Source organism: Camellia sinensis, chromosome 3 (assembly GCF_055761805.1).
Source record: "Camellia sinensis isolate YWXY chromosome 3, ASM5576180v1, whole genome shotgun sequence".
In the NCBI taxonomy this organism is placed as follows: domain Eukaryota; kingdom Viridiplantae; phylum Streptophyta; class Magnoliopsida; order Ericales; family Theaceae; genus Camellia; species Camellia sinensis.
In genome coordinates, this window is record NC_138963.1 from 187,802,373 (window position 1) to 187,829,846 (window position 27,474).

Below are 27,474 nucleotides of genomic sequence, written 5' to 3' on the forward strand. Positions count from 1 at the left end.
AGGCTTAGAACCATACTGGTATTCTAATCAAAACCACCCAAGGCTAACAAATCAATAGACACAAAAAACACACTGCAATAGATCAAGAAGCAAGTCCAGACCAGAAGCAATACTGCTCTTGCTGCTCCTCCAGAACAAGGTCAATACCCAAACACACCAGCCACTACCCAAGCACACTACTGCTGCTATCCAGAACCAAGCACCCTGCTACTACAGCTGCTAAGCCGAACATCTTCTAACCTCAGCAGTTACACCCAATAAACAATCCACACTAGCAGCACAATAGCAACAAAAACACAGCAACACCCTTTACCTCAACAGTTGCAGCACCTGATTCAAATTGATCACAAAATCATGAACCGAGTACTGCACAGCTACAATACTGCTCTTTGCCCAAAAAGCTATCCTTGACTTCACAATATCCACCAAATTAGCAAAATTGGGATGGCCCCCATTAAACACCACTTCATTCCTGAACTTCCAAACTAACTACAGCATCACTAGTGGCACCATATTCCAAATTTTTCTCTCATTCATCTTGAGCTTCACCCCATCCCACCATTGTAGCAAGGCTTCAATGGAACTAGGGACTACCCAACACACATCCCACCAGCTCACTAATGTAAACCAGACTCTCCATACCAATGGGCAATGGAGTAAAACATAGCTAACAGATTATACTTCAATTCTAACCTTCACTACTTCACCCAACTCAACACAAGAAGGCTGCTCATTAGCCTGCCAACCTTCAAGTAGCTTACAAATAGTATACATCAGCAAGCATGGTGCATAGCTGTTTTGCTGATGCTGCTTTGCTGCTACTATAAAGTTGTTTTTGCTACTGTTGCAAGTTACTGCTTGTTTGGGAGGCAAACCACCTAAATGAGTTGGGTTACACCTCACCATTCCACTCCCAAACTGGCACAGTTATGTAGTTAGGATTAAGTACAGTTAGGTTGAGTTGGTTATAGAGTAGTTAGAACTGTAGTTCAATTAGATGGTTATGCAATATATGTATGTAAGTTCGTGTACTCTGTATGGTTATGCAATATATGTATGATAGTATTGAATAATGAATGCCTAGATTGTTTAGACTTTATGGAATTATTTTTTTTTCTTTTTTTAACTTTGCAATTATTCATAGATCAGATAAATTATTTGTTATAAGATCCTGCATTTATTTATTTTTATTTTTTTTTGTTGCAAGTTTGCTTGAGGCATTTAATGTTCTATCAAAGAAATTGTGCCTTCTCAATAACATTTCTTTGAGGTTATCAATTGTGTAGCCTCTAGTTTATTGTTTTATATTCTAATTTCTTTGTTGATATAGGTATTCAAAAATACATTTAATATGGACAAATCTTGGATGTTCAAGGATAGAAGATCAAAAGACTATGAGAATGGAGTTGAACAATTTCTTAATTTTTCTATGATCCATGCAAGTGATTTTCAATCCATACGTTGTCCTTGTAAAGTCTATGGAAACTTGAGAAGCCAACATATTTGAGAGATTAGAAATCATCTCTTTTTCAATGGTATTGACCAAAGTTATACCACATAGATATGGCATGCAGAAGTAGTCACCAGTGGGACATCACCATGTTTAAATGAACAAGATTTTTCCCAACAACAATTTGACACGTCTCCTATAGACAATGTAGTTGAAACAATAGAAATGGTTCAAGATGTATACGATCATTGCACGGCTGATCCTAAAGTGTTTAAGAAATTACTTGAAGATGCGGAAAAGGCATTGTATCCGGGTTGTACAAAGTTTACCAAGTTATCTACATTGGTTAAACTGTATAACTTCAAAACTACGTATATCCTATTTCACATTGGGTTTTCAGATCTACTGACGTTGTTGGGCGATATGCTGCCAATGAATAATGAAATACCATCATCCATGTATGAGGCTGGGAAGACGTTTACTGCATTGGGAATGGAATATGAGAAAACACATGCATGTCCATATGATTGCATACTCTATAGAAAGAAGTACAAAGATGCAACTCCATGTCCTACATGTGGTACATCAAGATGGAAGTTAAAAAAAAATTCTACTGAAATAAGAAAGGATGTACCTGTAAAAGTTTTATGGTATTTTCCATCTATCCCAAGGTTTCAAAGGATGTTCCAATCAGCAAAAATAGCGAAGGATTTGACATGGCATGCTCACGAAAGAGATTATGATGACACAATGTGTCACCCTGCGAATTCTCTATCATGGAAGTTAGTAGACCACAAGTGGTCAGATTTCGCTGCAGAGCCAAGAAACCTTCGATTAGCTATTTCTACAGATGGAATAAAGCCATACAGTTCCCTTAGCAGTACGTATAGTTGTTGGCTAGTTATAATGATTACCTATAATCTTCCACCGTGGTTATGGATGAAGAGGAAATTTATGATGTTATCATTGTTAATATCAGGTTCACAACAATCTGGTAATGACATTGATGTTTACTTGGCACCACTAATTGATGATTTGAAAATGTTGTGGAAGGTAGGTGTTGAAGCTTATGATGTTTATAAAGAACACTTCAGGCTGAAGGCTATATTGTTGTGGACAATTAATGACTTTCCAGCATTAGGCAATTTGAGCAGTTGTACTGTAAAGGGGTATTATGCATGTCCAATTTGTAGTGAAGGAACATGTTCTCACAGATTAAAATATGGTAAAAAGAACACATATGTTGGCCATAGAAAATTTCTTCCACGCTACCATCCATATCGGAGGCAAAAAAAGGCTTTTAATAGTGAGCAAGAGTTTGGATTAGCTCCAATACCATTAACTGGGAAGGAAATATTAAATAAGGTTGAAGGGCTTGTAACCATTTGGGGAATGAAAAATAAAAAAGCATTAGATGTTGGTGGTACAAATTGTTGGAAGAAGAAATCATTATTCTTTGATCTTGAACATTGAAAGTACTTACATGTTCGACATAATTTGGACATTATGCATATTGAGAAGGCTGTGTATGAGAGCCTCATTGGTAAATTACTTAATATTCCAGGAAAAACAAAAGATAGAATTAATTCTCACCTTGATCTTGTAGAAATAGGTTTGCGTGAAAAATTGGCCCCACAAATTGGGGAGAAGTGAACATACTTGCCTCCATTATGTTACACATTGTCTTAGGAGGAGAAAAGAAGAATATGTACAACATTATTGGAATTGAAGGTTCCAGAAGGATACTCTTCAAATTTGGGAAGTTGTGTATCAATGCAAGATTTGAAACTTTATGGTCTAAAATCACATGATTGTCATGTATTGATGCAACAGTTACTACTTGTGGCAATACGATTTGTGTTACCTAAGCATGTGAGACATGCCATTATCAGGTTATGTTTCGTTTTCAATGCTATTTGTAGCAAAGTGATAGATGTGGGAAAATTAGATGAGATTCAAAAAGATCTTGTGGTCACATTATGTTCGCTTGAAAAGTACTTGTCACCTCCGTTCTTTGATATCATGGTGCATTTGACGATGCATCTTGTTAGAGAAGTTCGACTTTGTGGACCAATTCACTTTAGATGGATATGCCAATTTGGGAGGTTCATGAAGATCTTAAAGGGTTATGTTCGTAATCGTGATTGTCCTGAAGGTTGCATTGCTGAAAGTTATATTGTAGAAGAAGCTATTGAGTTTTGCACAGAGTATTTATTTGGAGTGGATGCAATCGGGATTCCTTCTAATAGGAACAAGACAGTTGATGATGATATAGAAACTGGAAGGCCTTTATCAAGTGGTTATGTTGTTATAGTTGATCGTAATGAATGAGAGCAAGCACATCGTGATGTGTTATAAAATACAAGTGACATTTAACCATACATTGAGTAAGAATATTTCATGTACATTTTTTTACAATTGTATTCTCACAAGTTAAAGATTTATCTCATAATATATTGCTATATTCATGATTTGATAGAGAGCATATGGCTTGGTTGAAGCTAAAATATCATCGTCAATCACGAAGTCAAAAATGGCTATAAATTGAGTATAATAAAACATGTATGTATTGGCTTCGTGAAAAGGTATTAGGGTAATTCAACATTTATCTTTTTCTAATATCGAATATTATTAAGAAAAAATTAGCCAACTATTTAACCATATATAGGTCTCAAAGGAATTAAGTAGCCAGAATAATATCTCAAATAACCTGAAGTGGATAGCACAAGGACCACGATTGGATGTTATAAAATTCCCTAGCTATATCATCAATGGTTGCCGTTATCACATAAAAGATCGGGATAACTCATGAGTCAGCCAAAACAGTGGAGTTAGTTTAGTGGCAACAACAATGCAAGTGACAGGCTACAAGGATAAGAACCCAGTATTTACGGATATGAGTTACTATGGAGTTATTACTAAGATATGGCAACTTGACTACTTGTAGACACCCCATTTTTGACCGACCTTAAGACTCAGACGTCACCAGTTGAGCGCTCGGTGATGTTGCATATTGTGCTCGTTCTAAGGTTTCAGAGTCTCGGCTGCGAGCCTTGCCTCCGGACTTCGGAGCTCTTTTGTGCTTTGCCTCGGTTTGCGAACCAGGTCCTGTTTTCCCTATTTTCTCTTCCTAAAGGGAGGGAGAGGTCTCGTAGACCATCTCTCAGTGGCCGTAGGCTACCTTTCGTGGTCGTAGGCCATTTTTCCCATTTGGAGCCCGGTTTTCGGTTTTTCGAGCCGTCGGTCATGTGCCTCGGTTCGGGACCACTTAACTACCTCCATTTGCTCCAGTTTTTGGCACACATCTTATTTCCTCCCTTTAGAGGGACACTGTGGCCCGGGAGACCACCTTCGTGGTCATACGCCACTTCCGGTGCCTAACAGCCTGTTTTCGGGGCCCCAAACCGCGCGTTTTGGCCTCTGAACCTTCGTTTTGCATCCGTTTTGGTCCATTTTTGGTAGGGATCCTATTTTCACTGTTAGGGAGGGGGTAGCATGGTGGCCGGCCACCTTTTCCCCGGAAAAGCCAGTTTCCTCATTTTCTCTCTCCAAAAGCCGATTTTTCTGACATTAGTTGGTTTTTCTCACTTTTGAGCCACATTTTCTGGCTTTTCATACCACCACTGTGTTCTACTCATCTGGGAGGCCACCTTTCTAAGTAGGCCGACCAGCAATTTTGTTTGACCCTTTTGACCCCTGGTCGGCCGACCATGGGAAGTGGCCGGCCGGCCACCTTAGCTGGTCGGCCAGCTTTCTGCTTTTTGCTCTTTTCAAGTGCAACACAACTGTGCCAGCTGTGGGGCACTTGACCCACTGTCCGAGATTTTGAGCCTCTTTTTGATCCTTTTTAATTGGTTTTGCCCCCTTGCTTAACTTCTTGGAGAAGCTTGAATCTTTTGTCAAGCTTCTTGAGGAAGCTTGACCATTTTGGTCTAGCTTCCTCAAGAAGTTTGACCTTTTTGGTTAAAGCTTCTTTGAGAAGCTTTGACCACCTCTCTTGGCTTCTCCAAGAAGCCTTACTTCTCTCCCTCTATATAACCAACCCCCCACCTCATTTTCTGAGGGTTAGAAAAATTTGGCCAAGGCAAATGCACTCCACCCTCCATAGCCTTCTTCTCCAAAGCTCCAAACCCTAATTTTCTTGGCCATTTACACTACACCTCTAAGCCTAACACCTCCACCATCCATTCCAGAACCTTGGAACTCATTTTCAGAGGTTCAAAGCTCACTTTCTTGGTCCAGGGTTGGCTGCATTGCTGTGCTACAAGGGTAAGTCCTCATTTCCCTCACTTTTGCATTATTTTGCTCTATACTTTAGCTCCATTTTCAAGCATTTCTGGGCTTCAACCCAAACTAGAAAGTGTCTTATTTTGATCCCCTCTCCAACTTTGTTTAAGGGCACTTTGCTGTTTGAGGTCATTTACTTCCCCTTATCCTCTATCTCTCTTTTAGGACTACTTTTGCATCCTATTTTAGCCTTACTTGTGAGGATTTTCGAGATTTTCTATAAACTGGAAAAAGTCTTGTTTTGACATCCTCTTCAAGTTTTGTTAAGGTCCCATTTCTGTTTAGGGTCATCTTCCCCCTATGCATGCTTCATCTTTTCATGATTAAGGCTATGCATTAGAGCACTTGCATTGGCCATGGTTTGGCCTCTTAGCCACTAAAATCCAGTGGATTTTCAGTGGCTTTGATGCATTTTTCAGGGCCAAAATTAGAGGGGGGTGACCCCCTCTCTCCTTGTCTTGTTTGGGGGTCTTTTGGGCCTTCCAAAGGGACCCCATTTTTCATGCATCGAAGTCTAATTTCAGGCCTCATTCTGTGAGTTTTAGGGTCTGCCTTAGGTCTGTCCAAGGCCCTTTTGATCATATTTTATACCTACAATGCATGTGTAGAGCAATCCCATCCAAGGCTCTTCAAAGGAGCCTTTCTTTGCATGTTTCCTGGACTGATTTCAGGGCCTATTTGGTGAGTTTTAGGGCTGTCATAACTTATTTCCAGAGTTGGTTTTGCCATGCTTCATGTCTATCTTGTATGTGCTTAACAACCCCTTACAAGGCCCTCCAAAGAAGCCCCTCATTTTTACATGCATTGGCTGCATTTCAGTGATTATTTGGGCATATTTTGGCATATTTTATTCACTGTTTTTGTCTGGTTTGATGAGTTCTCATTTACTTCATATACATGCCATGTAAACCATGCTTGCTAGCCAATGTTGCATGCTATTTTAGTTCATCATGTTAGCATCTTTTGGCCACGCTCTAAACTAGAAATGTGCATGTTTTGGGACTGCCTTGGCTCTGTATTTTGACTTCATGATCAAATAATGCTTGATTTGTATACTTGTGGTTCAATGCATGTGCCTAGTATTGAGTTTCGGGGCTTATTCCATGCATCGGGTGCCATATTTCTATGTTTCGGGATCATTTAACATCATGTTTTAGTACTGGAAATCACATGTTCATAGGCCATCTTTCATCCCTTTCCATGCTTTGGTAGAGTGGCATTTGATGCCTTAGGTTCGGTCTTCGGTATGCGTGCATGTGTGCACGCATTTCGGTTGTCTCATTTTCATCTAATGGCTACTGATGTGAGTGCGGCGGAGGTCCACTCATGTTGGTGTAAGTCCATTATGCATTGTGTATGCCTTTTCAATTCATAGCATTGCGTATGCTATGTTGTATGTTAGTCGCATTGTGTATGCCATCTCATTTGCATTGTGTTTGGGATAGGAGTTAGCCCGAGCAAGGGAAACGAGAGACGTTTCGTACTTCGAGTGACAGAACGTGTCTCAATTCCCTGTCGCCGACACTCCGAATTACCTATGATGGAGTTTAGGTCTTGTTGTGTTTTCATGTGCATTCATCTCATAGTGAGTCGTGCAATTCGGCTCCTCGGCCATCATGCATCGATATACGTGATTGGTGGGACGAGGATCGAGGACTACACTCTCCGAAGAGTAGTCATGCATACATATGTGAAAATACTTTGCTATGCCCCTTTGTTGCTCTCTGTTGTAGTAAATCAGAAATCAGCGGCCTTCTGGAGCATTGCGCAATCTTTTGAAAATAATTGCAAACAGAGGCAAACCGGGGCATCGCAATGGATTTCCGCGCCAGGCAATTCAAGCATGCATCATTCCACCATTCGGAACAGAGTTGAGGCAGTCCATAGGCTTACATGCTAGTTTATCCCTTTCCTAGATTAACTTGTTAATTAATTAGGATTTTGTACTTATTTCGGACTGTATATTATTTATTCGGACCATCTGCGTGAGGGCAATGCTGTAATAAGTGTGCGTGCGTGTGATGTATGTCTTCCAACCCCACGTCTTTCTCCATTTTATTTACCTGCTTATGATGGTTAGATTAGGGCATGTTTCAATTAGCATACAGTATGATAGCATGTTTGCATTCATTCATCTGTCTTGCATGCACCGGGCTCGGTACACCATACTAACTGCATTTGTATTTCAATTCTGAGTTGAATACTTGTTAGTTGTAGCATTTCATATGCCATCTTTAGAATAGCCGAGCCTATCTTAGTTGCATTTTGTATGTGTTGCATTAGGCATTTCTGTATAGTTAGGATTATGCATGGATTTCTAACATAGCTTCTGTTTTGGCTTGGAGTACTCGGTAAGTTTTATGCTTTAGCATCCTTGCATGCGTGTGAGTGACTGCCATGATAGCATGCTTACCATAAGGCTATTTGCTTATATGATATACCTGCCTGAATGCCTGTGGGTGAAGGTTGGGTTATTTGGATTGGAACAATTCATCAATTGTGAGTTTTAAGCCCACTAGATAGTGGCAAATCATCATGTTTTCTAAGCCCACCTAAGGGTGGCAAATCCACATTTTAGCCTACTTGCGAGTAGCCAACCGTTTTCAAAACAAACATGAGATGTTTTATTCCAATTCAGGCGATCCAGTCTATACTTGTATGCTGTGTGCATCACATAGTAAATCTAGGCTAATAACCGGAATAAGAACGCATAATGTTTTCAAAACTAGATATCATGGTTAGTAGAGGCAGATCTTTGATCGGGCGAGCGGGGATGCTCACGAAGTGACCTTCCCCAATCGTACCCATGTTCCCGAGCCGAGGCAACTTTGGTGATGACGGACACGTGGCCTTAGGCAACGAGTCAGGGTTTCCTAAATTTCCCAAAATAAAATATTTAGGTGGCGACTCTGTATCTGGCAAAGCAGTCCATGTTTGGCACTTCTTTCAAAAAATCTATTTTCAAAAATAATTTGCCGGATTTGGACTCTTTGATGATTTCATCGGTCTTGCATTGCACTCTGCGAGATTAGATACAGGACCGTGACATTGAGTCCTGAACTGTAATAAGCCCAATGAACAAAACGGGGGGGTTTCCCTCCCGGGACGTTCGGGGATGTCTACACTACTATATGTTCAAGATTCTGGTATTTAAGTGTGATTGGGTTGACAACACAAAGGGAATTAGAGTGGGTGAGTTGGGTTTCACATTAGTTGAGTTAGGGAGGATAGGCCATAAAGACGGTCCTTTCATTTTGGCTTCCCAAGCTAAACAAGTTTTTTATGTACAAGTTGATGGTCAGTTGTGCTAGTACCTCCTCAAAAACAATATTCTTGTGAAAAAGATGATGAGTTCAATGATTTTTGTATAGAGCATCATGGCTTTACAAAAGTTTTGCTAGAAGTTAAATCATTAGATGTGGTTGATGATTCTATGTCATATTACATGCGAGGAGATTGTGAGGGAACTTGGCTCGATAATCCATGATGAAAAAAAAAATGTCTTTGTAAGAATGTATGTCTAAGTGTTATATTTTCATGTTAAAATGTTTGACTTATATTCATTTTCTTCATGTCTTTATATTTCATTGTCTAACTATTTGACCTTTTTTTCTTTCTTTTTTTTTATTTTATTCATAGGATGGATACTTCTTATGTCCTGCCTACTAATGGAGAGGATGCATGGTTACTAACAACAGAACCAAAATCTAATAAAAGAAAAGGCAGAGGTTCGACAACATTACCAGATGTCATAAAGGATAGGAGTTCTGTTATATGAAAAGCCATTGACTATAACGAGAATGATTAATTGATTGGAAACAATTCAATCAATTGATCAAGATATCATGGGGTGTTGGCTTGCACAATGGTTCCGATATGCTATAAAGACTGGTTTGAGGTGCCAGTTGAACTGAAAGAAAAATTATGGAGTTGTGTGGAGGTAAGTAAGACACTTAAACATGTATTTAAGTGCAATCAAAATTAGAATTTTATAACATTATATTTTTTGACTACTCAGTTAACATACAAAGTGGATGAAAGAAGTAAGAAAAAGTGTTATCTTCAATTTGTTCAAAATGGAGGACATTCAAGAAAGAACTTACCAAGTACATACGTGAAAACAAGTCCAATCCTGAGATCATATCAAACCCACCAGCAATTTATGGATTCGTTGAACAAAGACATTGGGACTCATTTCTTGAAAAGCGACCATCAGAAGAGTTTGAGGTAAAAATAATCAAACTGTAGTTATTTAAAATGTCAGTATCAAATGCTAGACCCATCAAACTTTGTATAGTTCTGTAATAACAGTGGCATGCCCCTTGTAATCTTGTAAATTTTCTGTTTTATTTTATGACTTATTCACCCGAAAAAAATATTAAATGCTATACATTTGGATTAACTTTGTGTGTTACATTTTTAAAGATTTTGAGCCAGGTTCAGAAATAGAGACGAAGTCAAAATAAGTATAACCATAGAATCGGTCGAAAGGGCTATGCTTGCTTTCAAGAAGACTATGTAAGTGGCTATAAATTTTATAATTTAATAACAATTTTGATATGATTATTTTGAAATTTTGATGTATGTTTGAATGATAGAAACGTATGACCGGATCTACTGAAGATTTGGACAAAAACGTCTTATGAAAAAAGGCTCGTCAAAATAAAAATGGAGAATATGATGACAAGACAATTATAGAACAAGCTGCGAGAATTGTAAGATATTTGTGTGTACTAATTGCATTTATTTTATATTACCTCAACTGTTCATCTTTCTTATATAGTAATGTAATACTGTAGGATGAGTTGACCAAACAAAAAAGTGATGGGAGTTTAAAGACTGAAGGATGCAATGACATTCTTATTATGGCATTGGGTAGTCCTAAATCTTCTAGTCGAGTAAAGGGTGTAGGAAATTCTGTCACACCTAGCACCTACTTTCACTTGCCAAGGCGTGGAAATCAGTCACATTGGGAGAAATGTAATGATCTTGAGGCAGTGGTGGTACAATTACAAGCTAGGCTTAGTGCAGTGGAACAACAAATACCACATACACCAGAATCTGAACATGTTAGTTTAAACACCTTGAGAAGCGGTTATGAAGGAAATTTTTAGCTTGATTTTCTCTCAACAGAAAAAAGAGTGAGAACTAAGGATAACATTCCACCCCAAGCTCTTACCCAAAAGATTATAAAGGTGTGTAGCATTTAGAACGCCTAAAGTTGTTATATTTTCTAATACTATTAATGATTTTGTTAGTGCTTTTGTTGTTATCTGTGTGTTTGTTATAGAGCAAATGTTCAAACACGTTGAAAAGTGATGGTAGAGGCAATTTTCAGCATGATTCTATATTAGCAGAAAATAGGATGAGAACTAAAGATGACATTCCACCTCAAGATCCTAAACAAAATAAGAGAAATGTGTATAGTTTTTATATATTGATGTTATAATTTCTAATATCGTTAGTGATATTCTTAGAAGTTCCATTGTTAACTTTGTGTGTTATAGGGCAAACTGTATAAACTCGTAGTAGGTCCCATTAAAAATATTGTTACTCATGGTACGGTATATGAGAGAATTGAACCCAATGAAGCCATTCATATGGTGCCATTAGGAGAATCCAATATACGTGTGTCTATTCAAGTTGTTATTCAAAAAGATGCCCCTCTTCCTATACCTATCCCAGATGAGATGCTTATTGTTGGATAAGCAGTGGGATTTTTTGTTGCTTGGCCCAAAAATCTTGTATTGGTCGATGATGAGGTAAAATATTCAAACTCAGAAACTTTATTACACTTTCTTAAAATTAAAGTTGACTTATATTTGTTTATTTTAAAAATTTTAAATTTAGGGAGCTTCAATTAATGTTGAATGTGGAAAATATTAAGAGTCCATTCAATCTTTTGTTTCATTAGTCGAGCATATCAAGTATAATGAATTGAATCAAATTGAATTTATACTTTAATCTCAGTTGAGGATTTATTTTAAATTATTAAAATAAATTCATTTTGGACCCAATTGATTGAATCGTGACCCGTTAGTAACTATGAAATATTGTTGTGTTTTATTATTATTATTTGATTACCATAAAAGAGTTGTGAATATTTATGGTGTGTACCATTAAACGAAATATATTTTGTGGTGAGAAAATATTATATTTACTTTTATTATTAAAGATGTTGAAATGTATTTTTAAATTGATATATATATATATATATATATATATATGTGTGTGTGTGTGTGTAAGATAGACGGAAGCAAGGACAAAGCAAGAACAGAGTTAAGGAAATAGCACTAAATATTATTACTAAATATTAATAAAGCACTAAATATTAAAACTTAAAATAAAACTTAAAACTTACAATAATACAATAAAATAACTTACAATTGTTTACTGGAATAAAGCAAACACTTCTTCAAAATACATGACGTGAAAACAAGTTTGAAAATATAAAATTACAGAGATGGCTATTTTTCTTGAGAAATGAGCACTCATTTTTTTCTAACTCTGCCTTCTTCTTGACTAAAGAGGCTCTTTTATAGATGAAAAGGGTTACTGTGAGCCTTGTGAAGAGTTACTGTGAGCCTTGTGAAGGAATCTGACTTTGAAAGAATCGCATGGGAGCTGTCTACAACTTTCGGTGAGTGACTAAAGTTGATGGCTGTCTTTAATTATGTTGAATTTGTCGGTTTGATGAATAATGATGAATAGTGACTAGTAATGTTGACTTTTTGATAAATAGTGAACAGTAAATTTGACTTTTTTCACTATTCATTTGGAGGCATGTGATTGAATGAAATCAATATAGATATATATATTAGCAGCTTTTCTCAAAAGATGAGTATTGATTGAAGCTGATAATTATAGCTATATAGAATCCAATGACTTCATCAAGCATATGGGTCCTGAGCATCTTGAAACTGGGGCCCGTATGGATCTTGATTAGTTGAGCCTTTAGAAGAGTCTGAACCATTTGAACCTTCTTCTGAACCTTCTTCATCAGATTGTGGCTTGGCTTGGGCCATGAGTAGGCGAGCTATTTGGAGAAGCTCATTTTTGGATGACTTGGGCTTGACTTTGGGCTTTGCCTGAGATAATGAGGGTTTAGTCTTGACTTTGGACTTTGTTTGATCAGATTTGGGCTTTGCTAACTTGGGCTTGAAAGAACTAGAAGTTGGGCTTCCAAGATTGACTGAAGGACGTTGGCTTCCTTGTGTCAATGAAGCAGTTGGGTTCTGCTGAGTTTTGACCATGGCAGGTGTTGGAGCATGAATATTGACTGGGAATTCTGCTTGAACTTGCTCAATGATTCGTGGAATTTTGAAATTATCCCACCATTTGACAAAGTGTTGGCGAAATATGATGTCATCAGAAATAGCATATTGCCACTTAAATATCCAGGAGATTTTGTATTTGGACATAAAAATGAGCAATGTAGGGAATTTCTTTTGTTGTGGACTAAATGAGAAAACACTAGAAAAATAATTGACCCGTTCAATCATAATAGAGGGGAAGATATCATTTATAGCCCCATACTGAGTCCACCAACGGAGAAACCAAGTGAGGAATTCTGACTTGAATTTATGGTCAAATTGGAGGAAATAAGTAACTTGTGATTTATGGTAGGAAATAAAAGGAGTTGACATCCCTTATCTCCCCTGTAAAAATTCTCTGGTAAGGAAATCAGGAATAGAATTTTGAGAACCAGGTATATATTCAATATCATAATAAAAAATGCTCAAGATGGATTGCCAACGAGCAAAAATTTGTTTACTAGCAAGATTTTGAACATCTTTTTCTAAAACATACTTAGCAGATTTGCAATCAACATGACGTAAAAAATTTTGATTTAAAATATCATCTTGAAATTTACTAATACATAAAACAGTAGATAAAATCCCTTGTTTAATAGTACTATAATTTTTTTGTGATTTATTCCAGACACCAGAATGAAAACGGACTATTTGTTCAGAGGACTGAGGAGTGATTTTCTGGAGAAGGATACCACCACAACCAATATCAGAAGCGTCAGTTTGAATAATTTTAAATGAATTTTCAGTAGGAATACCAAGACAAGGTAAAGTTTTGACATATTTCTTGACTTGTTGAACAATAACAGTATGAGTGGGAGACCAAGGAGGAGGATTGTCTTTCAACCGATCAAAGAGTGGTTGACAAGTTTTTCTAAGGTCTTTGTAAAATTCAGCAATGTAATTATGTGATAGGAACCATTGTAATTGAGTTTTATCTAGAATTTCATCAGGAAATTTAGAAGCGAATTCAATAGATCGACTAATAAGTAAAATTGTGTTCTGATGAATATCATATCCTAAAAATCTGACTTTGGTTTGAAATAATTTAATTTTAGGAGCAGAAATGACTAGACCATGAGATTTAATAGTATAAAAGAAAGCAGTAAGATGTTTCCAATGTTCACTAAGGGATTTAGAAAAAATGAGAATATCATCGATATAGACAATAGAAAAATGACTAAAAGGATTGAAAATGTCATTCACTATGTTCTGAAATTCACTATGAGCATTTTTTAATCCAAAAGGCATGATATTCCATTCATAATGACCAAAAGGTGTGGTGAAAGCAGTTTTATAGCGATCTTTTGGGTGAATTTGTATTTGCCAAAATCCACTTTTTAAGTCAAATTTACTAAAAATGACAGCTTGGCTAAGTCTTTTAATTAAATCTTTTTTTATTAGGAATTGGATAACGAATCCATTCTAAAACATTATTTAAAGGTTTGTATTTAATTACTAATCTAGGAACTCCTCTTTCTAATTCAGCATTTTTATTAACATAAAAGGCAGGATAAGACCAGGGTGACTTACTATGACTAACAATTTTGTTTTGTAGTAATTCATTAATTTCTTTTTACACATTTCAATTAATTCATGATTCATTTGAATAGGTCTAGATTTAGATGGAATTTGTCTTTCATTAAAATTCTTAATATATGGTAATGTGACTACATGTTTTTTCCGGTGCCAAAAGACAGTAGCTAAAGTAGAACAAACAGTTAATTCTAACTTTTGTTTAAATTGTTCAATTTGAGAAATAATAATAGGATCAGTTAATTGTTGTTCAATTCTTTTATAATTTACTTTTTCTTTAAGATATCTGAGTTATCTAGTTAATCGATTAATAGTTTTAGAAATGGAACAGTCTTTTAACTGGTTTAATTCTTTTACTTCAGGTGGAGATAAAAATTTAAAAGTTATGGTTTGGCCAAAGGCTTGAGTAGTTATTCCTTGATTAGAAGTAGTGAATGGATAAAGTAGAAATATAAATGGTGTTCCTAAAATAACTTTATCAGTCATATTTCTAACTAAAACAAATGATGTTTTAAAACAAACATTATTTTGACAATTATGGACTTTTGGTAATTTATATTTAGTATGCATTTTTCTACCATTAACAGAGATTAATTGTTCACCTGTTTTATGATAATATTTTGTAGGAAGTAATCATTCTTGAATACAATTAAGGTCAGCACCAATATCTATTAATGTTATGACTTCTAACTCAAAATCATTGACAACCAATTTGATTTTTGAATGCCATTTTTGAATATTAATTTTATTGATAAGATTTAATATTTTATTTTCAGGATTATCAGATGGATTGGATCGATTATCGAATAGAACATTATCTGGATTAGTATCTTCATTTTCAGATTCATTAGGAGAGATGGCATCATCTTGTTGAAAGTTGTCTAAACTTTTATTAAATTTTAATATGGATATTTCTTCTTCTAAAATTTTATCTTTACTTTGTAGATCTTTGATGAGACGTTTAATTTAATTAATTTTTTGTTGTAAATCTTGAAGAGTAATTTCTTTTGTTTATTTTTAAATCTTTCTAAAGTTTTGGTTAAACTAATGATTGGTTTATCATGTTGTAGTTTAGTATCTTTGCTAATTAACAATGATTTTAATTTATCAGTATATTTTTGTTTTAATTTAGGATCATCTAATTTACTAATTAATTCAATAAGAGCAGTTTCTTCTTGATGCTGTTTAGTAAGGACAGTGATTTGTTTAATAGGTTTACAACAAATATCATTACATCATAATTCAATGTTATTATCAGAAGTATCACTAGGTGAGTGCTAGTCAGATGAGGTGTTTGAGTTTGGTATGTCAGTGGAGGAATTATTAGGAGGTTGATTTAACTGGAAAATTGTAAATAATTGATTTTTGGATTCATTATCTATTTGGAGTTGATTAACTTTATCTTTTAATTTTTGTTTTTCTTTACGTTTGTTAGAATAATGACCTTTTTTCCCACAATTATAGCAAGTAATATTAGAAGGAGATTTGGAAGGAAATTTAGATTTTGACTTTGTATAAGATTTGGATCTATGATGAGATTTAGGTTTATCATAATACTTATCAAGGGACTTATAATTGGAGTATTTCTTACGATATTTATGACTTGATTTTTTAGGAAATTGTTTATTTCGTTGGGACTTTCTTTTAGAGGGTGCTACAGAAGGTAGGCCATATTGTTCACAGAAATTGCTTAGTTCATATTTAGCTTTATGTTTATCTTTAGCAGCTTTTTGACTAAGTTTTAGATCAATACACATTTTTAATCCTTCTTTTTGGATAGTACTGATTATATCACCATAGGTTAAATTATCATATTCAATTATGCCAATAGGTTGACTAAGAATGTCTCTAATCTTATGAGCAAAAAGACTAGGTAGACTATTAATAAATTTTTCTTTCCAAGATTATGTAGTACAATCTTCACGTAGCATTACTCTGGATGTAAAAACATCCTTGTACCATCTAAAATCACTTAATGTTGGACAAGTAAGGTTACTAAGTTGATCATGAATTCGAGAATATATATTGGTAGGTGTGCCAATAAAATGTCTAAGTATAGTATAAATTAGGGTATTGATACCATTAGGTTTATAATAGCCAATTGTTTCATCAAATATAGGTAAATCATTTTCATCTTTTTGACTTACATGTAAAATAGATTCTCTTTGATCTTCAGTGAGATATTTTTCCTACCAAGATTTTAACATACCAGTAAAACCAGAGGTTATTAATGAAACAATTTCAGGTTGAGTATAATTTGGGTAGTTACTAAGATAACTATTGGCAACCATAGATAAATGGTTTAATTTTTGAAGGATTTGATCTTCACTAAGACCATCGATATTCCATTCGTATAGTTTTTTAGCAGAAACAGAAAATTGATTATTAAGGTTAGTTTCTTCATATTGCAGATCATGGGGAGTAGGTCTAGAGTACCAATTTTTTGTAAGAGTTGTTGGATTTACTTTAGGATAAGTAATTCGATTAAGATTAGAAGATTGAAATTGCTGGGCTAAAAGATTGATTTCATTTTCAGATGTGTCGGTTTCCGATTGATGAGAAATGACATCTAAGGTAGGTTGTTGGTTTAATACAGTAAGACATTTTTCAGTTGAGGGAGAAGCGGTTGTTTCATTTGAAGGAGAGGCTAATTTAGTGAATAATTGATCTATGATTTTAACAGTAGAACTATCCTGAGTAACCAAACTATCTCTTTTGGAACATTGACTAGGTAAATTGATTAAAGGCTTGTCTAAAGATTGTTTAGAGGTTGTTTAGAGGAATGGCTAGGTGTATATTCATCTAAATTATTTTCTATTTTGTCTAGTTGTTTACCAATTGTTTTTAAACATTGGTTAGTATAATTGTTTTGTTCAATAACTTTCTTTAATTCATTGCCATTACCAGGTAATTTAAATGGAGAAGCTTGAATAACAGAACCTTGGTGTTCTATAATTATAGTGGAGAGAGGAGGATGACTGGAACTAACAGTAGTATTAGAAGAAGTTTTCCATTTAGTCGTTGTGATTGTATTAACTTTTTTGTAATAATTTTCTAAATATTCAAAGAAAAGAACTTCTATATTATGTTCAATCATGAATTTATACCATTTGTGAGTAATTTTGGATTGTTGGTTAGAGTCATATTTAAGTTTGTAAGCTTGGCGTTTGACTTTATTATTTTTAGATTTAAATTCAGTATGTAATTTATCTAAGTTAGGAGCAAAAAGTTTACTAATTGTTAATAATTGAGGATTTATTGGAGGTATGACTTCAAAATCAGTTTGTGTTGGTTAATCCTGAGAGACAGTATCTTTTTCAGAAAGATGACTATAACTTGAATTGACAGGTTTACTAATCTTGGAAGTTGCAGAATCATCTACGCCTTTCATTTTGCTATGTGAAGTTGACCAATATGAATTTGACTGTTTTTTCTAAATAAAGGCGTGTTAAATATCTCATCTTCTGTTTCAGTGTCAGTAGGTATACTAGAAGTACTATGCCTAGAGGATTGAGTAGATCTTTTAAATTTAATTCTAACGGAACCATCAGTAAATTGTTGAATATCTTGAACATCTTGACAAGTGGATTGTTTTTTTATTATGTTTGTAATTTTCATTGACTGTAACCCATTGATATAGGAGAGTAATATCTTTCCATTCAATCATTTTAAGAATATTTATATTAGTATCATTACTGCTACTTTGAATCAGTAAAGTTTTGTCTTTTGGACTTTTGTGTAAAACTTCAACATTTAAATTAGTTTTAATACATTTGTAATAAACACAATAAATGAAAGCAATATTATGAACTTTTTCTTTCATATTTGTAAAAGAACCATTTAACTGAATATTCAAAGTTAAAGCATCTAATATATGTGGATCTCTAAGACTAAGTGTAAAGTTAGGAAAACAATTAAAATGGACGGGTCCTCTGTGAAGACCAGTTTCCATCATACCCATTAAACTATCATTATAATTCAGAAAATGAGCATCTCTTAGACATAATAACATAGAAGTATTTTTACTTTGTTGAGTTAATGGTTTGACTCCAACTTGAATTAATCCTAAGTGAATAAAATTATGGCCAGTTTTTAAATGACGTTTAATAGTATCGAGTAATTGACATGTTTCTTTAGGTTTTTCCAAAGCATAAACTTGTTCTAAGGTTTTGACATGAAGATTTACATGAAATGTAGACTACATAAAAGTAGTTTTATATATTTCTTTAATTGGTAATTGTGGTATATTCCAACTTACATCAATTTTATCATTTTGTATTTCTACATCTTCTTCATTAATTACTAGACCTTGATTAGGTATAGAAGGTAGTGTTATTGACCTAGTGTTATCAACTTATATATATATATATATGGTTAGATATTTGTATAGTTATATATTTGTTTAGTCAAAGAAAAAGAAATATCTATAAATAGAACTTAATAGATATTTTTTTTTTTTATATTTTGAGTGTTCTTTCCTAGTTCTTGCCATGGAGAAAAGAAAGAAAAAGAGTTCTAAGTTGGTTTTTCAAGGGTTTGATCTAATTTATGTCATTTTTGACCCCTAATACTTTGGATCAAAACGTAGATGGCGAAAAAGGCGTCGTTTGGCTCCAAAAAAATTTAATTTCTGTTACCGAAAAATTTCAAAGCTTCTTGACTCGAGGTAAGGATTTTTCCTACACTTCTTTATGTATTTTTACTTGATTATATGGAGTTTAGAGTTTTATATAATTTAATTAGAATTTTTGAAAAAATTATGATTTATTTGCTTAAAAGGGAAATTTTGAGAAAAATAAAAAGTTGATTCCCAAATTGCAAAAGTGTAAACTTGGAATATATTTGTAAGGTTATGAAAGAGCTATCTTTTAAATTTGGACAAAAACGGACTTCGACTCTATCGGTTTTGAAATTTTTACCGTTTTGCGACCAAAAGAGCATTTTTAAAGAAAGCAAAGGAATTACATTTAACTTTTGGGGCTTTTGATCAAAATAGGATGTCATAATTGAATAATGCTTGGAGAATGAGTTTGGAAAGAAATTGATGTTTTCTTGGGCATTAACGGTATTATTTTGCTTAATGTATCTGTTGGAATAACACCGACACGGTTACAAATAGACCTTGAGAGGTTACCAAACGTGATTGTGATATGAAAACTAGTGCAGTTGTTCATATTTGATGAGATGTGAAATAGATTGTATTTATCAAAATTTTTAAAATTTAATTGTTTAAATATCTGTTCAGAAATATCTGTTTTGGGCTATTGATGGAGGATAACCATGATTGTTGTAGAAAGGCATGAGACTTAGGTAAATTGAACCACATTTTCTCATTTGTTGCATTGGACATTGCATTACATTCATTTCATTGGAAATGTATCTGTTTTTGAGAAATGTTTGGAAATATATCTGTTTACGAAAAGATGAATACTTGGTAAATCTGGGTAGGGGGTGTGGAACCGTACAGTTAGGTGTTGAGCCTTCCAATTTACTGGTAAAAATGACAGTGATAGTGCATTAGGGTCTACTTGCAGACGCTCACTTAGAGATTCATAGAGCTTGTATTCATGTAATAGATATGGTTTAAAATGGAAATCGTTTTATATCTGTTGTTGCATCTCAGTATTGCATGCTTTATAAAAAAGAGAGATAAACTGCTTTATCATGAGCATGGCATGAGCATACTCCTCTTTAGTCTAGTCATGGTCCATATGTTGTGTAGTATGTCTCTACTGGGCTATGGCTCACCCTATGAGGGAAACCATTTCAGGTACAGGTGATATGCCTTCGCTAAGGCATTGACTTGGGAGGACTCGGAGCTGAGGCTCTATTTTTGTTTTATTGTTATTTGTTGAATGTAAACCCAGAGCTGTATTTGCGTTGAGTTGAAACTCCATTTTGTGTAACCAAGAATGTTGTTGAATAAATTTGTAAGCCTATAAGGCACTTATTATCTGTTTGGCTTCCATTTCATACTTGTTGTAAAATACATGCTTGGGATTGGAACTGGGGTATTGAGATGTGAACAACATGTATTTGGCATTTGGGATTTAATGGAAATGAATGTATGGAATAATTAGCTATATATATGTGTTTGTCTATCAGGTGGATTTTGTTGCATAAATAGATATACCCTGCCCAATTTTTGGGGTGTTACATATGATGAAGCCATAGATATTCCACTAGAGAAAGACATATTTGGAGAGGAGATCAATATCCAACTTCAAAGAGTAGACATGGAGTATATATGTCATGTAAAATAATTATCTGTTACATGTATCATGTTGTACATAAGGTAAGGAAAATTTGCTACATCAATAGCTATTTCTGCTGATTTAATGAATTAGGAATTTAATTAAAATTTGTTTCTTTTATTAGTCATCTCCATCAGGTGTTGAAGGCTTCCAATTGGAGGAAACAATTTGTATTTGTTAACCCTTGTGTCGTTAGTGGAAAAATTATGGCTGGAGAGAAACCAAAATTAGTGTTGCTTGCAAGGAGATTAGAGGAGGAGGCTATGCTAGAACAATTGATTTTAATTCCTTATAATATTGGGTAATTATCTAAAACTATTTATTTCATGAGTTCAAATGATAATAGACTTATTAAGCTTATACTTGTGACTTGTTCAATTGTAGGTACCATTGGATATTGTTAGTCATTGATCTAACACTGATGATTGTGTACTTGCTTGATCCGATTAATTCTAAAATAAACACAAACCTTGAAATTGTAATAAATACGTAAGTTTGGCTGGTTCGTACATTTTTAAGCAATTTGAGTTACCCTAAAAATATTTTGACTTATGGAATTTCTGTTGTAAAGTGCTTTGAAAATTTACCAAACTACCCAAAGGAAGAGGAGTGTTACGACCCACACCCACTCTTGTAAGTTTAGCGTCGTAACCGACCAGTAATCCAGGGATTACCAATGACCTCTGATCATAATATCATATAGTAAGGGGCTGCGGAAACAAATATAGAATATATATTATCCATAGAGCTGTGTTGACGTATATGAGACAAAAATCTTCAAATAAACTTATATATATATATATATGTGTGTGTGTGTGTGTGTGTGTGTGTGTGTGTGTGTGTGACGTCATAAATACATTAGTCTTACGTACAGATAAACAAAACAAAACAAAACAAAAATATCTGTAACAAAGTTACAAAATTCGACATCTCAAAAAGAAACCTCCTCGGGAGGCAAAGTGGTTGACTGACCCAAAACTCCAGACAACAGCTTAGGCCTGGTCACACACTTGCTCACCTATATACATATATAAATAGTGAGTGAAAACCTAGTGAATAATAACAGAGTAAAAAGGTTTAAATGAATGATATCCCCTATCAGATTCGGAAAAACAGATTTGTATTTATATTCTTGTTCAAAGCATAACAAAAATCAGATCAAATACAGATTCACATTTACATTCTTCATGATGCTTGAGTAAACTTGATACATTCAATAATGTTAACAGATCATGTTACCCAAAGGACAACCTAAGAGGGGGGTGAATTAGGTTTTTACAAATAAAAATAATAATACCCTAATAAAAATTATGACTAGCACAATAGATAAATATAGTTAATGAAATAAAAATAATTAAAACAAGTGTTCTAACAACTATGTCAGTTAATGATTTTAGCACAGTGAAAATGTGAAATATAGCTATGGCAATTTAAATAAAATAAAGAGATAAAGGAGAGTGAGGCAAACAAATTTATAGTGGTTCGGCTTCAACTCGGCCTACGTCCACTCCTCAAGCTTCACTTGAGATTTTCCACTATACTCTAGCTTCACAGGGTGCTAACAACCTTTTCATAGATGAAGCAATCCTCCACAGATTTTACACAGACTTTCTAAGTCAAGAACACTGGGTGTACTACACTCTTACAAGGTTGAAAATAAAGTGTTTTTGCTTTCACAGAAAACTACAAGAATTATCTCTCAAAGATAGATATAAAAATGAAGCTCTGATTTTTCTGTAAACCTCACATAGGAAAGATAGGCTTAAAGTTATACGTCTCAGTGTATAATTTCTGAAAGAGGATATAAACAAAAATTAAAGAACACTTCTCAGAGAATTTTTCAGAGAATAGATGTGAGTGATTATAAATCAAAGAATATTTTCTGATTTTTTTGTTTTCATGTTTACATTAGAGGCTTTGGTATATATAATGAAACTATAGTCGTTTATAGTCGTTATATTCATTTGAATTTATAGCCGTTTATAGCCGTTGTATTCATTTGAATTTTTAGCCATTTATAGCCGTTGTATTCATTTGAATATCTTCCACTCCATCATTACTAATTTGAATATCTTCCACTTGAACCTTTTGGCCTGCTGCTGTGCTGGACTGTTTGAACCTTTTGGCCTACTGCTATGCTGGGCTATTTGAACCTTTGTTTTAGGCTATTTGAACCTCTGATTTAATCAAATATTAAATACATTCTAACAACATTTAGGATAAAAGTTTTATGTAAGAAATAATAGGGCAAAATAAATTTTGATTATATTTTTCTCTTTCAAATAAATTAAAACATAATTAAATAAATCATCAAAATAAATGTTAATTCTATTTTTCTCTTTCAAATAAATCATCAAAATAAATTTTGATTCTATTTTTCTCTTTCAAATAAATCATCAAAATAAATTTTGGTTCTATTTTTCTCTTCCAAATAAATTAAAACATAATTAAATAATTATCAAAATAAATAAGTCTAACAACCTCTCCCTTTTTTTATGATGGCACATAATGATGTTTTGATTTGATTTAGGAGTAAGAAAAGCTCTCCCTCAAGTCATGCTCCCTGAATTCATTTCTAAATACATAGGTTAGCACATGTGTAATAAATAAGCTTTAATTAGAGACATGATATGAGATTAAGATATCAAAATATAAATACATAACATCAAATTAGTTTGAAAATAATACCATAACTTGAAAATAATACCATAATACATAACATCATAACATCATAATACCATAATTTGAAAATAATACCATAATACATAACATCATAATATCATAAGTTTTCTCCCCCTGTGACATTATCAAAAGGAAATCATGGGTGGGTCAGAATCTGGAGGAGGAGAAGAAGGAGGAGGAAAATGATAAGGATAAATGGCATCAAAAAAATAGATAATCAAAACAAATTACATAGCTGTACAATATATATACATATATGCATACACATACAACTCTCCCGCGTCTCTCTCTTTTTTTGCAAAACGCCGTTGCCACACGGCCTGGATTTTGCTTCATTAGCCGACAAAAGCAGCTCTCCTCGATTGCCGCTCGCCTCGACTATCTTTCCCTCATTGTTTTCTTCTTTTCAACCTTCTTCTTAATCACACTCGTCTGCTTTTTCTTCTTCACCTCACTCTCTTCTATCCCCTTCTTCCTCGAGAGACAGAACAGAGAGACTGAGCAGAGCAGAAAGGCTGCCAAAAAATGACCCTCTGTTGATTATATCTCTCTTTTCTACTACATGGCCTCGTCCCCGTCTCCTACTCTCTTTCCGGACCTGAATGATCCTGTAAGCGCTGCTGGGCCGAATACCCCAGCTCTTACTCTTCCCAACCTTCCTATGATGTCGATTGAGCAAATAATGGCAGCTCAATCAGACATTGAAGCCAATAATTTCTCATTGACGTCCTGTATGGAAACGGTGACGGCAGTCACAAAATTGGCTCACCGATTGCAAAACAGGATGAATGATGTCACGCCCCAAAATTTAGACAATTACATATTAAATTAGGACTAACCCTAATAATATTCCATCATCCAAATCTTAGAGGTGAAACAAAAAAAAAAAACTAAACACAAACCAAACCATTCACCATAAATTCATAACTGACCAATACATAAACATCAAGGTAACAATAAATAGTCAAAATAACTTAAATAAAGTATGGTTATAAACCATGCCAAAGTATTACAATACTAAAGTCATTAAAAAAATAATAAATACATAAATTAGTATCAACCCTAAGCTCAAGAAAAATAAAAGAACTCCAAACAACGTGTCCTACGATCACAGTTATTTCTTGTCACCACCAAAGCCTCTACTAATCCTACAAAGGAAGCTCGGCTGCGCTCAAACAGAACGCACCCGATTTGTCAAGAGACAAAACGGGTCAGTATACTAGTATGAATACAAGATCTAACAACCACGTGTCCACCAGACACAGACAAAAATACATTTAATTCTTATTACAGGACAAGACAAGTAGTTCCAGCCGCACCGAGGCGAATGGGTAGTTTCCCGAGATACGGTGGCATTTAGTTTCTTGTTCGTATACAACGAAATATAAATTTATTATAAAATAAACAAAATAGAAATAGAAATATGGTGGGTCAGCCCTGCATAAAAAGTTAGTAAGACCCACCATCCTGCAAAAAAAAATAATGTTAGTATAAATTAATCATAAGTAACTTGTTGAATACGTATAAAAATGCACCGTTTCCTACTTAAATAATTTGAATTGACCAAAACTTAAAGAACGAAAGTTGTACAGAATCAAATTTTCTAAAAGATAACGTGAACGAATTTAACAGAAACTGAACAGGTTAAGAGAAAAACTTGATCTAAAAATCTAGACGGAATTCAATCGAAAAATCTGAAGCTGAAAACGAACAAAAACTACCCTAAGATGATTTTTTTCGAAAAAGTTCAAAACATGAAAAGTGTGCAGAATAATGTTTTACTTCAATTTACTTGAAACCCATAAAAATAAGCTCATTTCGTGGGTTAAAACAGCCTATAAAATCTGCATTACCAAAATGAATCAAACCGACAATAACCAAGGTCATCAGATTATAAGTTCTAATCGATCTTTTTAATAAAAAGCTACAACACAAAAGTTGTCCAAAATCACGTATACATGCCTCTCCTCAAATTTCATAATTTATTGAGGTCGATTACTATTTTTCAAGATGTACAAATCAATAAACTCATAATTAAATTTTTGTACCTTAACTCCACCACTTCGGCCCTCCCCTTCCGGCCTACACATATATCCCATATGCCTCCCGTATACCTAACACAGCTCTGAAGCCAAACTTGCACGGGGATATCGTCCCGAGTTTGACTCACACTCCTCGGATGGTTAGCATATACGTACGCGCGCAAATCAAAGCACTCGTCTACCCATGAGAACGAGAAAACAATATATATATACACAACATTTCACACATGAGAATAAACATAACAATGCCAAGCCTAAGGCATTCAAATAAATCTCATAATCCTCACTTTTTTTTATACACTCTTTCTCACCATCACTCAAATAAAACAACAATTCATGGAATCATGATGGAGTATAAGGAATTTATCTATAGGTTCTTAATTAATTTTAATTTCATATAACCATATTAATTTTAGTTTCATATAATCATGAGGGCTATTACAACCATAAAATAAATCCATATAAAAACCTTAAATTTGACATACACAACTAATCAAAATAATCAAAATCAATCAATCAACTAAAAACCCTAAACCTTACATACACAACTAAACAAAACAATTAAAATTAATCAATCATCTTTATATAAACACAAATTCGAACTAACATCAAATAAATAAAATAAAAATAAAAATAAAAGCAATGAATTAAACATAAATCAAGAAAAGTGGGTTTTGTACTCACAATATTATTTTGAAGATCTATGAATTATTTGAAGAACTAATGAAACCACCAAAACAAAACCCTAACCCATTTTTTTTTTCCCTCTCCCCTTTCTCTCCTTTCAGCCGTCTCTCTATTCTCTCTCAATTCCTCTCCCCATTTTGATCTCTCTCCCTCTCTCTCTTCTTTTCTTTCTTTTTTTTTTTTATCCCGTGGCTGCTTCTCTCTTATTGATCCTATTTGTTTTGTTATAACCTAATACTATTATAACCTAATCCTATTCTAACTTAATAAACTATTATAATATATTATATTATATAATACAACATAATTATAATATATATAAATATAAATATAAGATTAAATATATTTATATATATATAACACCTCTCTTTTTTTTTATATATAACAAATATAAATATTTAGATTAATTAAATATAATTAAATAACACATTAAATTCATTAAATATCACATTAAATTCTCATGTGACCCACACAATTAATAAAGTCAAAAATAAAATAAGATAATAATAATCATAATAATAAATAAATGACTTAAGAAAATTAGAGTCGCCACAAATGAGCTCCATCAGGTCAACGTCCAACTCTATCTGCTCCAGCGCATGTACAAGGATGCGCGAGCAGAAATAGGCGCACTGAAGGCCGAAAATAAAGAGCTTAAACGGAAGACCACCTCCATAGCCCGATTTGGAGCAACGTCGTTCTTGGCTTTTGATAGTCAGCGAGAAGTCATCACTCTCGACGAAAGCACGGGGGCAGGGGCGTCAAGGGTCGCCCAAGGTGATAAAAAGAAGAAGAAAACGATGGAAGAGGCGAGTAAGTAAGATCGGTGTATGGCCGGAAAAAAATGAAGGGTTTTTTTTTATGTTTATTTTGATCGGCATGTGGCCGTAAAAAAAATGAAGGGTGTTTTTTTTTTTATGTAAATATTTGTATTTTGATTTGTTTTTGTTTTTATGTTTAAGTACTAAAAAATGAAATTAAAAAGTAAAAAAAATAAGAAAATTAAGCCCAAACAAAAAATTAATTATGAGAAAAAAAATAAAAATAAAAGAAATTAAGCCTAATAGTAAAATAAAAAAATCAATTAAATTAAAATAAAATAATACCAGCAAAAATTAAACTTAATGGGACGTTAGTGTTGCTGAAATAGTAATGTAACAAAAATACCATGAGGGTTTAAAAAAAATTCAATGTATGCAAAGTTAATTTTATCTCAAGATGCAGAA

General features: G+C 33.9%; 1 protein-coding gene across 1 annotated transcript; it reads left to right on the top strand.

The window, feature by feature from the left end:
* Positions 1 to 1,675: 1,675 nt before the first annotated feature.
* Positions 1,676 to 2,923, top strand: LOC114280176 (uncharacterized). The gene has a single exon (XM_028222508.2). The coding sequence runs from the start codon at positions 1,676 to 1,678 to the stop codon at positions 2,921 to 2,923; it is 1,248 nt and encodes a 415-aa protein (XP_028078309.2).
* The last annotated feature ends 24,551 nt before the right edge of the window (positions 2,924 to 27,474 follow it).

Bases quoted from the DNA above. Each gene is read 5' to 3' on its own strand.
- LOC114280176 (XM_028222508.2), top strand. From the start codon at position 1,676: ATGGTTCAAGATGTATACGATCATTGCACGGCTGATCCTAAAGTGTTT.